General features: G+C 42.5%; 1 protein-coding gene across 1 annotated transcript; it reads left to right on the top strand.

The window, feature by feature from the left end:
- Positions 1-6,007: 6,007 nt before the first annotated feature.
- bmp4 (bone morphogenetic protein 4) lies at positions 6,008-15,619 on the top strand. Its single transcript, XM_041061280.1, has 4 exons — positions 6,008-6,268; positions 10,743-10,865; positions 11,585-11,949; positions 14,344-15,619. The coding sequence occupies exons 3-4, from the start codon at positions 11,592-11,594 to the stop codon at positions 15,189-15,191; spliced, it is 1,206 nt and encodes a 401-aa protein (XP_040917214.1). The 5' UTR covers positions 6,008-6,268; positions 10,743-10,865; positions 11,585-11,591; the 3' UTR covers positions 15,192-15,619.
- The last annotated feature ends 718 nt before the right edge of the window (positions 15,620-16,337 follow it).

Raw genomic sequence — 16,337 nt, 5'->3', positions numbered from 1 at the left:
AGGGGCTGTAAGTTTGGAAATGAGGGCAGAGGCTTTGACTGTACACCTCTGTAAAGTCTTGTGTTGATGTCTTACTTCACAATGGTTTTTTGGGATGGCTGAGGCAGCTCTCTGGTCCATTTCTGATTTATGAGGTTTGACCCTTTGCCACTGATAGTGTAAGAGGTAAATGTTGACAGTTCAGTGACAGTTCAGCCATAGACGCTGTAGCTGACATGCATTACCTCTTAGGACACTGTATCAGTCTACTGTGTTGCATGTTATTTAATTATGTTCTATTCTGGTCAATTTCCATTTATTCATGTCTAATCTGTTTTTCTCCTGAGCTCCAGAACATAACACTTGTGAGCTTCTCTATCATCAAGCAGTGCCACCGCTGGAGAATTTATTTGGCTGCCTCTTAGCTTGGTCTCTTAGGGACTGTGGTGTGGGCAAAGTCAATTCCCCTCTCAGATTAAAGGAGTATCTTTAAGTGCCAATCCAAATGGTGATAAAAAAGCTTTTTAATCCATTGAGAAAGTTTCCCATTGTAACCCCCCAGAGTCCCGGCATCAGGCGTTGCCCCACTCAGGCTGCGTCTGGACAGTGTTGCAGCCCGAGTGTGTCTCCTTGCACCCTGACAGAGGAAGAGAAAGGCCTAAAAAAGGCCCCCTCCGCCACTCACTTGACCAGCTCCCTTTGATAACATCTGGCAGGGGCAGGTTTGCAGCAGTGACAGCAGGAGATGGACGGACATTAAAGTCCTGCCACTCACTTGGCAGGAAGGCAGCCAGCAACTCCACAGCATCCGCAGACCAATCCTTAATCGCATATGCTGGAATGTCAGTAGTGATCTCTTTTTCTAATGGGTCCGATGATATTCTCCAGCAAGAGTGTTATATGAGATGATGGCTTGGCATGGACACTTTTTATTCTGAACACAGATCCTTTTATCTTATCATTAAAATAACTTCAGCTGCTGATATACTCAAATGTTTCTGTACTTTTGTCTGCAGCACAAGAACAAAACCTGATGAAAATCTACAACTTTAAACCTAAACATTCTTTGAAGAAGGAAACTTATAGTGGTGTTTATCTAAACAGTGATGTCTGTTGAAGGAGATGGGCCGGAAAAGACTTTGACCTATCGTTGTTCTGGCGAAGGAGGGGGTTGCAAGCAGTTTGAACGGGGCAAGATGTGAGTTTCAACACAGCTCCCCCGGAAAGGCTCAGACCAATTCAACATCCATCCCTCTCCATTTTCTTTTTGTTTACTTCTAGGTTCATGAGTTTACATGCCAATTCCATTACAGGGATTAAAATAGTTTGTCCAATCATCCTCAAACTCTGTTTCCCTTGTCCTTCTCCCTCCCTTAACCCCTCACACCACTTACAGGCTTTCAGGTCCCAGGGCTGGGTTAGGGGATTACAGGACAAGCAGCCAGAGCACCCAAAGAAACATGAAGCTGCTGTGTTGAAGAATGTTCCAATGATAAGTCTGGGCATTAGTGAAAGCTGAGGTTTGATCAATGGCTGTGGCGCGTGTCTGCACTAGTGAACACTTTACGGAGGGTCTGAAAGAGAAGAAAGAGAAAATGAAGGTGTGTGTTATGACATTGGGCTCGAGGTCTATGTGGCAGGGTCACCTTTGAGCTACTGCTGATTAAGGGCTGGTGTTCACAGGTGAGCGGCTCCGAGCAGGATTTAGTGACATGGGCACACAGAGGTGAAATAACCCTATTCTCCCAGCTAACGTCAAAGCAGCAAAGCACAGCTGACCTCTCCCCTAAATGGCCAAAGGCAAAAGTCAGAAGATAAGTGAACTCTGTGACTGTGCTCAGCTCACTCAAAGAAAACTGATGGCAGGTGAACTTTCCACAGGTTTGCACAGTCAAATATATTAAAAACACAAGAAAAAGAGAAAGGGGACTTGATGGATGGTTAGAGGCATTTACAGTTTTAAATCAGATACTTATCCCGTCAACACACACACACACACACACAAAGACTCAGACTGTGAGATCAGAGGTTCATATAGTGAAAGAAGTCAGTCAGTTTCTGCCTGTGGGTCTAAGCCACCCGCAGTTGGTAATCTCCTTCGGAACTGGAGGGGCTCAAAGGGGCTAAGCCTGGTCAACACCTAGGAAAGGACGTCCAGAGCATATCTTCAAGCTCCAGCAGCAGCCTGGTTGGTAAAACAAAGCTCAGCCTTCCTATGCAGAGGTTCTGAATAACAGACAATGTAGCTCACTAATGACATCATTAATTAACAGAGCATAACTTAATAGAACATCTTAGTGAGCAACTTATCTCTCAAACAATTCAGTTGTGGAAAATAATGTATTCAGGCTGATTTACATCAAGTCAACAAGCTGCTACGCAGTTATTCAAAAGCCATCTGCAGGAGCCCAAATACACTTTTGTTGTGAAATAAGTGTAATCATTTACCAGTGAAACATAAATCTATTTTCGGAAAAGCACCTGCGATGTACATCACATCCTGCCCGACATGGAAAACCTAATTTTACACAAAATGTAAATTTGGATGAGTGTGTTTGGATAAGACAAATATTAAGTTAAATATTCTAATTAATCAAAAATGTGAATAACTTGAGTAGAACTGGAAAAATAATCATAAGAATTATTTATTTTAAGAGTAACTTCTCCTTTTTACATGAAGAAAAACTCAAAGTATTCCCACCAAACACTCATCAATTACAAAATTTGATACTTTCCATTAGCAGGGTGGGACAGGTCCACCCAAAGAAACACTGACACAGAAACACAAAAATAATCTGTTACAATTTATGTTCAGTAATATGCACATGAACATGAACATGAACATCACTCAAAAGCGTCGGTGTATATTGACTCACAAGGCCGTGACTCCTTTCAAATCGTTCTCAAATAAGATTAGACTTACGATAATGTTGGTTTAGCAGAAATTTGTATTAGCTTATTGTACCCTTTGTATGCGACACATTGTCATATATGAACAGAAGAATGAGCTGTATGAAAGGTCTCCCTAAAACAAACTACAGAGTGACACCCAGTCTTACCAAGCCTCATGTCTTCCATTGTGTTTGATGGGTGACGCACTGTATGCACAAGCTGTTCTTTTGCTACGACAAACTTTTCTTTTTCCATCACTGGTACATGGGCTGTACAGGTTGATCTTTATCTTATCTGAGTATGACAAATTGCTCCATAACTCTGCTGTTTGTTTGGGTTTTTTTACGTGACTGGTTTTGAGGCTTATCTGCGGTTTGCATCTTGTGGTCTAAGGTAATGCTGGTGTTGTCTTGTCTGGTTGTCTTCGACACATCTACAGATTACGCACTTCATAATGACGTGGAATCTCAATATCACATCTCTCTCAATAATATCACAAAAACATCTTGTTTGTTAAGTGATTTGGACACTGTTATTTACCTAACAGTGACGTGTTGTCGTAATGTCTCTGTAGCACTACACCGATGTCTTGTCACACATTTTATGCACAGTTAAAGTCCAACAAATGGCAGTAAAATGAAGGGAAGTAATGTGACATCATATGTCTAACAACTAACAACTAGTGCACTCAGTGATGTTAAGCTGCAGCAATGTTCTCATCAAAATACATGATATGTGATAAAAAATAAGTGAAAAACACAACCTTGAAAACAGTTTTGATGGCAGTTCACCAATGTAAGCAGTAATTCACAGCTGTAATGTTGTAAAAATGCTGCATGATGATCACGTTATCTGTCTACAGTAGTTTCTAGTATCAAATGCAAGTGAGCTGGGACACTTGTTGCTCTTGCAGAACCTTCAGCTGTATTCAATATAAAATACAGCTCCAATAATCTCATAATATCAAATCGTGCAGTGAGGCTGACAAAAAGGAATGTTTGATCCATTTTTAATATTCTGGTGCAATATCAGGTCATCAGCATGATTAGTCCCAGTCATTAGAACTTGAAAGTGAAAACATGAAATATGGATCCCACAAGAAAGGCCATAAGTCTGACCAAAAATAAATTGTGCATGACAGGGCCCCCATCAAAGAGACAAAACACAAATGGTTTTAGTAATGGTGTTGAAATGAGACAATCACAGCTCGAGATCCAGCATCAAGAGTCATGCATACGGTATGTGCTGGAAGGTGAGGAATACTAAACGGCTTGAGTCATAAAGCACATCTCAAAAACCACACACACACACACACACACACACACATGCACACGAATGCACAGATGCAGATACACACACACACACACACACTCTCTCTCACAAGGTTTATCTTAAGGCCCGGCAGTCAATGGGGCATGAGCCTATCCAGCCAGTTAGGGTGACGGAGGAGATCAATAATGATTAACAAAATAAACTCTCTGATTCCCTGCCAAATTATTTGCATCCCAGATCTCCTGATCTGTATAAAACACTGTTTAGTCCCAATCAACATGGCCCCACAACGCAAGGAAAATTTTTCTCAAGGCATGTACATGACCCCAGTAAGAGAAGCAGAGCGATCCAGACCAGATTTAAAACATGAAAGAATCACTGTGGACAATTTATCTCTGTGCTGAAGCTGCAAATAGCAGTGTCTCAGACCTACAACCCTTATTTTGGCAGTAGAGGTTTGGATTAAATTCACTTTACTTTGGAAATTAAACTTTCTGGACAAGTTTCAACCCAGGGTGACTGTGTGCTTTATTTTCTTTTGGTGCACTCTCACTGTGCATAAAATGTGTGGGAAAGTCTGGGCCAAAATCTGCTGACTTTTCAATCATTACCTGAGGGTAAATCCCAGGGCTATGACAATGACACATTACTGAGATATGCAGTCAATCAGATAGTTAATCCATCTCAGTATTGTGTCCACAGTATTGGTCCTTGTGAGCATGGAAAAGAACCTGGAAGCTTGACAAGGTTTGCCCTATACTGCACATAAAGACAACAAAAAGCTGCTTACTTCAAACAACAGCAAGTCAAGTGTGTTGCCTGTTCCCAGCTCTGGTTAAACTATTGACAAATGGAGCAAGTAAATATCTGTGGGATTATATCAAATACAATCATTACATTTTTTTAAAGACGTTATTATATAATAACTTTATTACAGCTGCATAGAAGAGTACATCTGATTAAAAAAAAACAAAAAACAAAAACCTTTTCAAATAAGGTACCCAAGGAAAACTGACTAATATTTAATATGCACCTAATCTGTATCTACATGACTCTGCTGTTTATCAAGAGTATTTGGCCAGGACCCTCTAAATATAACTATAATCATATAAGTTTAATTAAAAAAGAAGCTGTCGAGGTGTAAAGGACAAAGAACTGTCTCTCTGTATCAGTGACGAACTATTAAATATCCCATTAACATTAACTTAAGGTCTCAGAATAAATGTAGTTTACGGGGAAAAGAAGCAAAATAAAATATTTTTTTCTTAAAAATAATCAGTTTATGATTTGCTCCCTCACCCCTAAAGTTTACGTGGGCTTTACTTCAGGGCTAATGCGTAGCAGAGACTAATGACTGAGAGAGTTGTCAGTGGATGTGATTAACATCAGGTCAAGGGGAAAAAAAGCAAGCGCATAACCGCACAGGGAACATTATTTTCATCCGATATTTGACATCTTTATTCGTCTGATTTGATTGTTCATCTGAAAAATAAATCTTTAACTTAGGCTTCTTACATTTAGATTACCCCTGTGGCCAATAACTGCCACTCAAATTCTCTTTAGGCTGATTGTTTACATGTGCAGTTACACCGGTCTTTTTTTATTTAGAGGACCACGATACTACCTTGCAACAAGTAGTTTAGGCTACTGTCTGGATCCCGGCATTGAAATGCAAAGTTTCACATAATGAAAAAGAAAATGCAGCGCGCAATGAGCTCTTTATTTTAAGTGGAGGAGGAGAGAAGGGGGGTTATCCAAGGTGTTTGAGACAGATGAGGGAGGTGGGGGTCGGGGAGGGAGGAGGAGGCAGGGAGGGATAAAAACTGCAAGGGGCCATAGATGCTGGATCATTTGGAAAGTTTTCCCGTCCTGCGCACCGCCTGCCCTCAAGAACTGTACTGGAGACGGATAGGAAACCCCGCTGCAGAGCCCGAGCGCCGGCCTTCGCTCCGACCCAGTCTCCTCCTGTTCGTTTAGAAGTGTCGCTAAAGGATTAATGAGCCAAAAAGGCACCCAGCTTCTCCTTTAAGGCTCATTTCTGCGTTTTTCGGCTTTACGCCTGGACTGCCTTACGTCTTCCCTTTCCTATTCACTTCATTCGAGGATACCTGTACCTCTACTGATGGTAAGCGCTCATCTTCTGACACATTCACACATAACAGAGATTCCGAACCGGAGCTTTTTGACACCGAACCTGTTGAATAACACATGGGGAATCCCGCTGATAGTTTGTGACTTTTAGTTTTGGACTTTGTGTGTTTGTGCGCGTTTAAACGACTTCACTGAGAACTGTGCGGCATTCCCCGTAGAAACGGAGACGCATTCAAGCCCACAATAATCTTACAGTCTTCCTTACTGACAGAGGAACTGAGATAAACTGAAATAAAAGTGTATTTTGGGAAGAAATGCGCTGAGATCCTGGCGGTGCTCGTAACAGGTTAAAACCTTTTGTGCCGGAGAGTTGAGCAGTGACAAACCACGATAGTGAGGTCATTTCCAAACAGAGCTTTCAGTTTCCCTGCGCTTCTCCCCCACGATACAAGTAGAATATTTACATTATTCAGATTTGTAACTTTCTCCCCCGAAGTTTGGCAGAGATTTTGCCTGATTAAACACCTGCATCTGCTTCGTGTCATCCCGGTATGCGTAATGTAAAAGATGGAAATGACAGAGCACAGAATTTTTAGCCGGGATGGGAAAATACATTGTTTACTTCTTTAGCTTAATATTATTACTAAATTCCATTTCCCATATAGGCCAACAATAATTCATGTTATTGAGCCATTTTTAAAACTACACATTTCTGCCCAGATCTGACAAAGTCTGCAAAAACATTCAGTGCCAACACATTACAGTGGCATAGAGTCACGGTGGATTTGAATCCCGTGTATAATTGTAGTAGGACAATGTAAAACAAGGACTCACATGTTTCACAGGTCTACACCTGTTTTTAACAAACGATTATAAAGTGAAATTGTGTCATTTAATCCAGTCGTGCAGCAGCAGAGAAAACATTTTGCGGCCTGCGGGCGCATGGCGTCCTTGGCACACACCTTTACTTTTCATCTCAGATTTCTCCGCCATCGCGCAGCGAAGCAGACTCGCCAAACTTTGAATGCAAAAGTATTTTATATTTACATAATGACACATTTTCTTTTTTTTTTTTTCTGAAAGTCACATGCGTCTGGCAAAGAGCGTCAGTTTCCGTTGCAGCCTAAGGAAAATGTTGGCCCAGGTGTTTTGGCTTTCTGTCGCTGATGCTACCTGATATTTTGGGTTTTCGGGTTTTACATTTCTCTTTTTTCACACTCTTCAACCTGTTGTGCAAATCAGCTGAGAGCATCTGACTCCGACAAAGTACAATTTTTGCGTCGTCTTTAAGTTCCTCCTTAAAGGCAGCGAAATCAACTAAGTCATGCAGCTCGCTATTTATTTCGGAATTGTTTTCGTTCATAAAATACTACAGCTAAACAAAACCATTAACCTGGTCTCAGTGATCTCACTGACTGTGAATGTTCTTACTGTTGAATTGCTCACTGGGAGCAAATAAAATCCCAAACCGCTATTCAACAGACATCGTAGGTCTCTGTTTTATTTCTTTCAACAGAAATGAGGATATTGCATTTTGTTGGGCTCACTGAATCTTAGTGAAGCCTTAGTTATTATTTAAACTCCCTGCAGCTTTAGTTACAACCCAGTTGTTAGCAGGAAGGTTAGCAAACCATTAAAATTCCTTTGTCAAAAAGGACAGTGTTTAACTTATGTTGTTTTTCCTCACAGCTAGAGGCCATTGTTTGGAGTAGCCATCAGAATTAGAAATACACTGCATCATAATGACCTGTATACAATCTAAAGCTGTATTAGCTATGACTATAAAAAGATACCCAACATGAAATATAGCAGCTGGTTACAAAACACAATTCCCATGACTATAAATAAATGGATTCCTGGCGTATAAAATGATAAAATCAGGGCCTAGATTTGGCTGTTCCCGTGGTAACCTGTTGTCCTCCTCCCTCCCTCCCTCCATCCCATCTTCCCTCCCACCATCACTGTCAAATTCCTCAGGAAACACATCTGAAGAGCCATGTGCATAGTCTGATCACATTATCTCTGGTCAGGGAGGGAGAGAAGCCAAGGGGGACTGAGCAAAGCCAAGGGCAGTTGACTGCTCCGGCCTAATTGCTCCCTGGTCTGCATTTGTTGTTGCAAAATGTTTCTCCGTCTGTCGCACAGCTCAAATGTCTTCAGAGTGTGAAACTTCTTAAAACATTGTATAATCCTGGAAGTCTGTCTTGCGCTCGCTGTTTGATCAAGAGGTAAGAAGAGAAGTAAATAAAGTCCACACTGCTGATAAATGAGGTGGAAAGTCACTGAAAAAAACATGAACAGAGTTTGGCGTAAAAGCCTGTTCTGCTATTTTTTGTCATTAACTGGTGAAACCAGGCCAGCAAACATGGACGTGATGACTTTTTCCAGAGTTGAAAGTCACTCCCTGTCTGCCTTACATCTTCTTTCATCATCATCGCACCACTTTGAGTGTCTGTCTGTTTTAGCCTGCAGCTTTGTCAGTGGCTGGTTACAGTTACAAGATGTTCTGTATGGTCAGTGTTTTTGAGTACTATGAATCCCTGTAATCATGGGAGAGGCCCTCTCTGTACAATGAACGTTTGTTGTCAGAGATGTGCACACACACACTCACACACACACACGTTATCCCCCCACCCCTTGGGTAATAGAGCTGATCATGTTCTGAACCCTCCTCTCTTTTTGCCACAGTTCTCACGAACATGCAAGCGGTGGCACACACTCATGCACGCGTACGGACACGCACACTCACGCATGCACACCATTTAGCTCATACACACACTGCACATCACCCTTTCTTTGTGCACACTGGATCTGGTGTCATGACCGAGAAAGGGGGTAGGGGGGGGGGGTCAATCGGAGGTCAAAGTCTAATGCTGTTAGGAAAAAGATCCTTGATTGCATGTACAGTGAGCCATGCAGGGGCCGAGATAATCGCAAAGATACGAAGCCAGACATGCTCACGCACACACAAACTGTGTATAAAACACATACACACACACACACAGTGTTCCTGTTAATGTGCATCCTCACTGGGTAGTAATGCTTGGGTGCTCTCCAGCAGAACAGGCTCCAAATGATGACCAAAGACCTACGTCGCTCCAGAGTTTAAATGTCTGCTCCATGGTGCTGTTGTTGTTGTGGTCACTCAGTCAAAAATTCAGTAATTTTATTAGTGTGAGTCAGCAGCATTTAACACGTTTAAATGATGTGTAAAAGAACTGAATCATTAGAGCCACACTACTGCACTTGTTAAACCTGACTGAGGGAAAGAAGGCTCTTAAAGTTGTGAATAATCTTTTTTTATTTTTAAGGAGTTATTTTTGAGACTTTATTTGGAGATGGTGTTCCTAAAACACTCATATTTTAATTAAAGTCATCTTCTGGTGCATGCACCAAGAAAATGTCCTTGATGGCGTGGTTTCATTAAGTTCAACAGCTAAATATACCCAGCAAAACACCATACATACTCCAGTGCTGAAGGCCTGTCATCAGCGTCACTACAACCTGTTTGATCCCTCAAGTGGGGGAGCGTTACCAAGAGATGAGGCCCTTTTGAGATGGTTTTATTTAATTCCTTGTCTTAAATAGCTGATCTCATTTGTTTTGAGGGATAAAGGGTGAGTGAGTTCACTTGGAGACGGTTTCTCAAAGCTAGCAGCCCCCTTGTTTTGGATATAGATTTTACCACTCCTGATCAAAGTGGTGTTATCAGCTCTTTGGTCTGTGTGTGAACATGAGGGGGTAGTTTCAGACTTTTTTTTTTTCAGATGAATCTGGCAGTTATCTAACTTTTTTTTCTCAATGAAAGATTCTGCTTAGCTTCTGAAAAAGTTGGTATTATTTAATGAGGTGTGTTTTCTTTCTTAGGTGAGTCTAAGGCATTAGGGATCTGCTCTCTGTGGTGTGGCACATACCTCCTTAAATTCCAGCTACAGTAAATAGCTAGCTTAGCCCGTGAGCACAAATGATAAGCCTTAAAGAGACACTGGGTCTCTCTTTTACCCACTTACACAAACAAACACACACATTGTCACAAGCACCTTTTATATAGCCTACTTAAGGTGGGAATGTTGTGTCTTGCTTTTCTTTCTAAAAGGTATGAGCACAGAATGGGGTGGGTATTATTGTTCTGGCAATAAGTCGGCAGTGGAGGGAGTCACAGAGCTGGACTGATGTCTGTGTAAAAGGGAGAGCCGGCATGGTGGGATGGACGCCCACGCGGTTGTGTTACACATCACGCTTCGGATTCTGGAGCGCCTGCATGCTATCTGAAATCACACACTGGGGCAGCATTATGCCGGCTTTTGTTTAGTTCAGCGTAAACAAGCGAAGCCAGCATAATTAGGGGTCTTCTTAACAGCAATATATCAGGATTTCTGTTTAAAAGAGGCAACAGATGTACACACATTCTCTCTACTACTCTTCAGGTAAACACCAGGTAGCAGCCTGAAGTGTTTATCGTTGCATTCAGTTTATAATTTTGCTGTGTTTTTATCTTTATCTTTCAGGAACAGGGTCACTCCAACGTTCTCCTGCAGCCGCCCAACACCACCTAACATTTCCTGGAGAAACGTGTCCATTGCCTGCTCCCAACAAACATGGACTGTTTTCCCATGCTTTATTTTCTGTCGGTAAGTAAGTGGACCATGCCATTTCAATTTGTGCCATGTGACACATTACCGCATCTCACATTTTTCTCTGTCCCTCGCTGTCCACTGAGTCTACTGATTTATCTGGCATTTAACCAGACTTGAACTGAAAGTGCCTGTGGGGTGTTGGACAATGTATTTGTATGAGGAAAAGACTTTTTCAGTTAAATATGTGGCACGTAGTCTTGGGTTTGCCCCATGGCTTGTTGGAGCAGACTGCGAGGGACCGTGGCTCCTTATCAAGTTAAGAATTTGCTCTGACCCCAGGGCTGCCTCTTTTATTTGTCTAATCATAGTGGAGAAGGGAGGAGACGAGGGGGAAGGGAGAGAGTGAGGAGAAATGGGCCTCAGATTCCATTCAAAAAAGTTGGGTTCTTGAGCCAGCTGTTTACCTTTGGAGGATGTTGCCAAAGATAAACTGCAAGTGGTCTATCTGATCAGGGACTGCTTAACTGTAAACAAGGGAGACCGGACTATTAAAACCAATTAGAGCTGCCCTCACTGGGAACAGTTAGAGAAGATGGTGAAGAGGATGTTTTGGCGAAGACATGGATGAAAAAGCAAAAACAAATCTTTTTTGTCAGTTAAAATGGAGGCATTTCTCTCCTTTCCTTGTCTTTCTGTTTTGTTTTCTTCCCCTCAGCTCTTTCCAGTTCTCTCCTAATCTTTTATCTCCCTGTGCCATCTGCTGCTCCCCCCAGAGACATCATGATTCCTGGTAATCGAATGCTGATGGTCATTTTAATATGCCAAGTCCTGCTGGGAGAGAGCAACCATGCTAGTCTGATACCTGAAGAAGGGAAAAAGAAAGTACCGGGCCTGCAGGGTCGTTCGGCCGCTCAGAGCCATGAACTGCTGCGGGACTTCGAGGCCACGCTGCTGCACATGTTCGGCCTCAAGAGGCGGCCGCGGCCCAGCCGCTCCACCACCGTGCCTCGCTACCTGCTGGACCTCTATCGGCTACAGTCGGGGGAGGCTGAGGAGGCTGGAGGGCATGACATTGCCTTTGAGTACCCAGAGAGGTCAGCCAGCCGGGCCAACACTGTGAGGGGCTTCCACCATGAAGGTATGAAAAAAAATGGAGAATACTGGCATCATATGGCAAAAAAAAAAGGGACAAAATAAGGGAGAGAGATGACAAATGCATCATGTCAGTACAGAAACATTACACCATAATCAAGGTCACTGTTGCCAGACGGTTATAATTTTGGTAGTATTATATTTCATTAGCCTGGTTGAGGACTGCTAAGTTTTCAGAAAAAAGAAACATTTCCTACATCCCTTGAAACATGATTGTAAGGCAGCTCCACCCATCTCACCATAACCAAGGAATCTAAGGATGTGGTCACCAAACACTGTCTAAAGAGGGGCAAAGAAATTCTGCTAGACAAGCTCTCAAGAGCCTCATTTGACAAAACTCTGCGTGTTTGGTTAGCAGCTGAAGGAAAAGCATACCTTCATATTACTGACTTGCACTTCTCACCCCACCCAGCAGAACATGGCTTAAAAAAGCTCGGTCTTGGCCTGGAATTGGAGTGTGCTCCTCTCTTATGTCTCCAGTTTATATGGAGGGCTCTTTTAGAAGGACCTTCCTCAACGTGCAATTATCTTTAATGCTACTCTGCAGCCTTCTAAATAAAGCCCCTACTGCCAACAATGTGGGTGCTGAGAGTAGACACTGCAGCTCTCTGGAGAGATGGAAAAACAGTCTCAGAAGCTGATGTGATAGAAAGACTGGAACGTTAGAAGGGTTTCTGTTTATTGTGACTTGGATCTGCTTAGTTTTAGCGACAGCTGCAGAGGTTTCAATTAGGCTCGGAGAAACTCCAGGTTGACTGATCTGTTAAATGTAAGTTGAGGTTGGAAAGCCAGACTGAAACATGTTGGGCAAGATTCTTGAAAACCGTCTTCTAGATCGGACTCAGAGAGACTCTGAACTGACGTATGAGAACTTGCGAGTGACCTTGTAGTGTAGTGAACTAAGAAAACCGGGGAGCTTTAGGGCTACAGAACATGTCCGCCCTTAGGGGGAGGAGTGAGGAAGGAGGGATGAGTCAGCCTTAATGGGGCTTGTCAAACACACTGCTAGTGGTAACACACGCCAACACACACTAACACGGCAACGTACCAAGACTAGTGCGGAAGAAAGAGCACCGCCGCTGGAGAAGGAACTTCAGCCTGTGATGCAATGTGTATGTGCATGCATGCGTGTGTGTGTGTGTGTGTGTGTGTGTGTGTGTGTGTGTGTGTGTGTGTGTGTGTGTGTGGGTTTCTACTGCTCTCTACAGGCATTTACCCTCATTCTCCTTTGCTAAACTATGTTAATAATATGCTTTGAGGTCTTTTGAGAGGGAGTGCTTGCTTTCATGGAAGCACCATTGTGCGATAGTGTGATTCAGTTGACTGATCTGTGCAAAACATGGTGAGGTATTGCAGTCTGCAGCAGATGGACAGTTAGGTGAGGAGACATGTTTACAGGAAAGGTAAACCGTGTAGCTATTCATCTTGAACTCAGCATGAAAGATGTGTTTTTTTATTTGTTGGGTGTAACAGGTGACATACTCCTTTTTTTCAGTCATTTCAAACGAATTTGCTAATTAAACTACAGTCCAGACAGCAGATGTGAAGGTGTGTTCATGCACATTTTAAATTTTTAATAAGCTTTGGTTGAGATTTGTTGCGATTTGAATACACTGCATTCCCCCACAAAGCCCCCTTTCCCTTGGGCTTCAGATAAATGAGATTCTACTGTATTGCTTGACTCCTTAATGATTATTCATGATGAAAATGATAAATGTCTTAAGTGAACAAACTGCAGAGCTAATCAAAAACACAGCAGGTTTTAATAATGAGAACCACCTGGGTAAGATTAGGGCCTGGGTGTGAAATAACAGGGGTGGATTGAGCAGGAAAATAGTAGACACAACATTCCTTTCCCCAACAATGGTGATCTTGCCAGAAATCTGCAGACTGAGCGTGGAACAGGGAGCCTCCACTGTGTTTATACTGTAGCTGTGGTACGTTAATCACCACCCTCCTTGTAATGCGTGTTTCAGCAAAGTGCTCAGAGAAAGGCATTGAGAGAAGGACTGGATAATCCGTATAGATAGATAAGGAAGCATGGACGATGTATATTTATATTGCAGAATACCCTAGAGGCCTTGGAAAGTGTGCATGTACATTCTTTTGTGTCAATTTAAGTGTGAAAGTGTGAGGTTCGCACAGCTCAAACTTCTTTTCATAGTTTTAGCTGCTGATACTGTCAGAACTTTGGAGGGAAGAAAATATAGTGATATGGCGTCTTCGCCGAAACTTCAACATCTGAATATTTTTTTAATTTATAAGAAGCAAACTTGAGTTTACTTTCTGCACATTATAGTAGTTGACGTTAGCACGCTGAACATTATGGAATTATGCACTTGAGCAAACATCCCATATTTCTCCTCTTGCTCATTTTCAGAGCACATGGAGAGGGTGCATGACGATGGAGAGACCGTGCCCCTTCGCTTCCTGTTCAACCTCAGCAGCATCCCAGAGGACGAGCTGCTCTCTTCGGCCGAACTTAGGCTCTACCGTCATCAGATTGATGAAGCCATCGCTGATACCCTCTCAGATGAGCAGGGGCTTCACCGGATAAACGTGTATGAGGTGTTGAAGCCCCCACGGCCCGGGCAGCTCATCACACAGCTCTTGGATACACGGCTCGTCCACCACAACACATCACGCTGGGAGAGCTTCGATGTCAGCCCTGCCGTGCTGCGCTGGACTCGTGAGCGCCTCCCAAATTACGGGCTGGCTGTGGAGGTCCTGCACCTCAACCAGACACCGAGCCACCAGGGCCGACACGTCCGCATCAGCCGTTCACTACACCAGGAGCCTGGCGAGGACTGGGAGCAGCTACGCCCCCTCCTGGTAACCTTTGGCCATGACGGGAAGGGTCACCCGCTGACCCGCCGGACCAAGCGCAGCCCCAAGCAACGGGGCCGTAAACGTAACCGCAACTGCAGGCGCCACGCACTGTACGTGGACTTCAGCGATGTAGGCTGGAATGACTGGATAGTGGCGCCCCCTGGTTACCAGGCTTATTACTGCCACGGGGAATGCCCCTTTCCTCTGGCAGATCATCTAAACTCAACCAACCATGCCATTGTTCAGACACTGGTGAATTCTGTGAACAACAACATTCCCAAGGCCTGCTGTGTGCCAACAGAGCTCAGCGCCATCTCCATGCTCTACCTAGACGAACATGACAAGGTGGTCCTAAAAAACTACCAGGAAATGGTAGTGGAGGGCTGCGGCTGCCGCTAACACACACACACACACAAACTAACTAGAACTTGGACTTGGACTGGCGACTTGAAAAAAGCAACATGGACGCTAAAGCAAATCAGAAGGTCTTTACTCCCAAAAATGTTCACTTGGACCCTTATTTATAACTTTTATGTTGAGGTGTATGTTTGTCTCACTTTTTTTTTTTTTTTGTTTCTTTGACAATATGATCATATATTTTGACAAAATATATATATATATTTATATCTACATATTAAAAATAAATTGAGTTCTTATTTTAAACAACAAAAAGCTGTACAACTTTTCATAATGTACATTAGATTGTATAAGTTTTTTTATTGAGAAAATAGTAAAAACAATCTAAAACGTAAAGTTTATTTACTTGTAATATTTATTGCTTTCATATTATATACATTTTGGAGAGAAAAATAAAAACATGAATTGCTTCCAGTAATACATTCAAGCAGATCACAAGACACACACTTTGTGTATTTGCCTAAATTAGGGCACTACGTGAATTTGTCACAACACCAACGATCAAAAATGTAAACTGCCTTTAATTAACCTCTTTACATTAATATGAAGCTGATGATTTTAATTAGTCCCTTAAAGCAAATTTGTTTTTGCCTTCTTATAAAATACATGTAATAACTATCTACTTTAAGGGGATTGTTAACAGTAAATTTCTACTATGGTTTTAATATGAATTAGGATTTAAATTCAAATCCTGATATTTATCCTGGTGGCCTTTAATGTGTTCAAATCAATTTTTAGCTATAAAGAAGATAAAAGCAGAGGAATCTTTCTGATGCTCTGTTTTCCCCAAATAAAAGAATATTTGATTTATTATCTGGCATCTCACCAGCTTTGAATGATTTGCGCTTCATCAAAGAAAGACGAATAGTGGAATTAATCACCCTTTGAAAAAATTCTCAGTTTCCAGTAACAGAAGCTGCAGAGATGCCATGCCATTTCAAAGCTAGTGGGTCTTATTGTTCTCAAATTTCACTTTTATGTCAATTTGGCTAACATGTGATGGTTGGACACTCACTAATCCAATTGCAGTCGGGGTGGGTTGTTGAGCCTGACTGTGGGAGAGTGATTCTATTGTTCTTGACGTCCCCACATTGGGGGCATGATTGTGGCCGATGCGTCCTGCCCTGA

This window comes from Toxotes jaculatrix, chromosome 17, assembly GCF_017976425.1.
Source record: "Toxotes jaculatrix isolate fToxJac2 chromosome 17, fToxJac2.pri, whole genome shotgun sequence".
Taxonomy (NCBI): domain Eukaryota; kingdom Metazoa; phylum Chordata; class Actinopteri; family Toxotidae; genus Toxotes; species Toxotes jaculatrix.
This window is presented reverse-complemented; position numbering and strand designations above follow the sequence as displayed.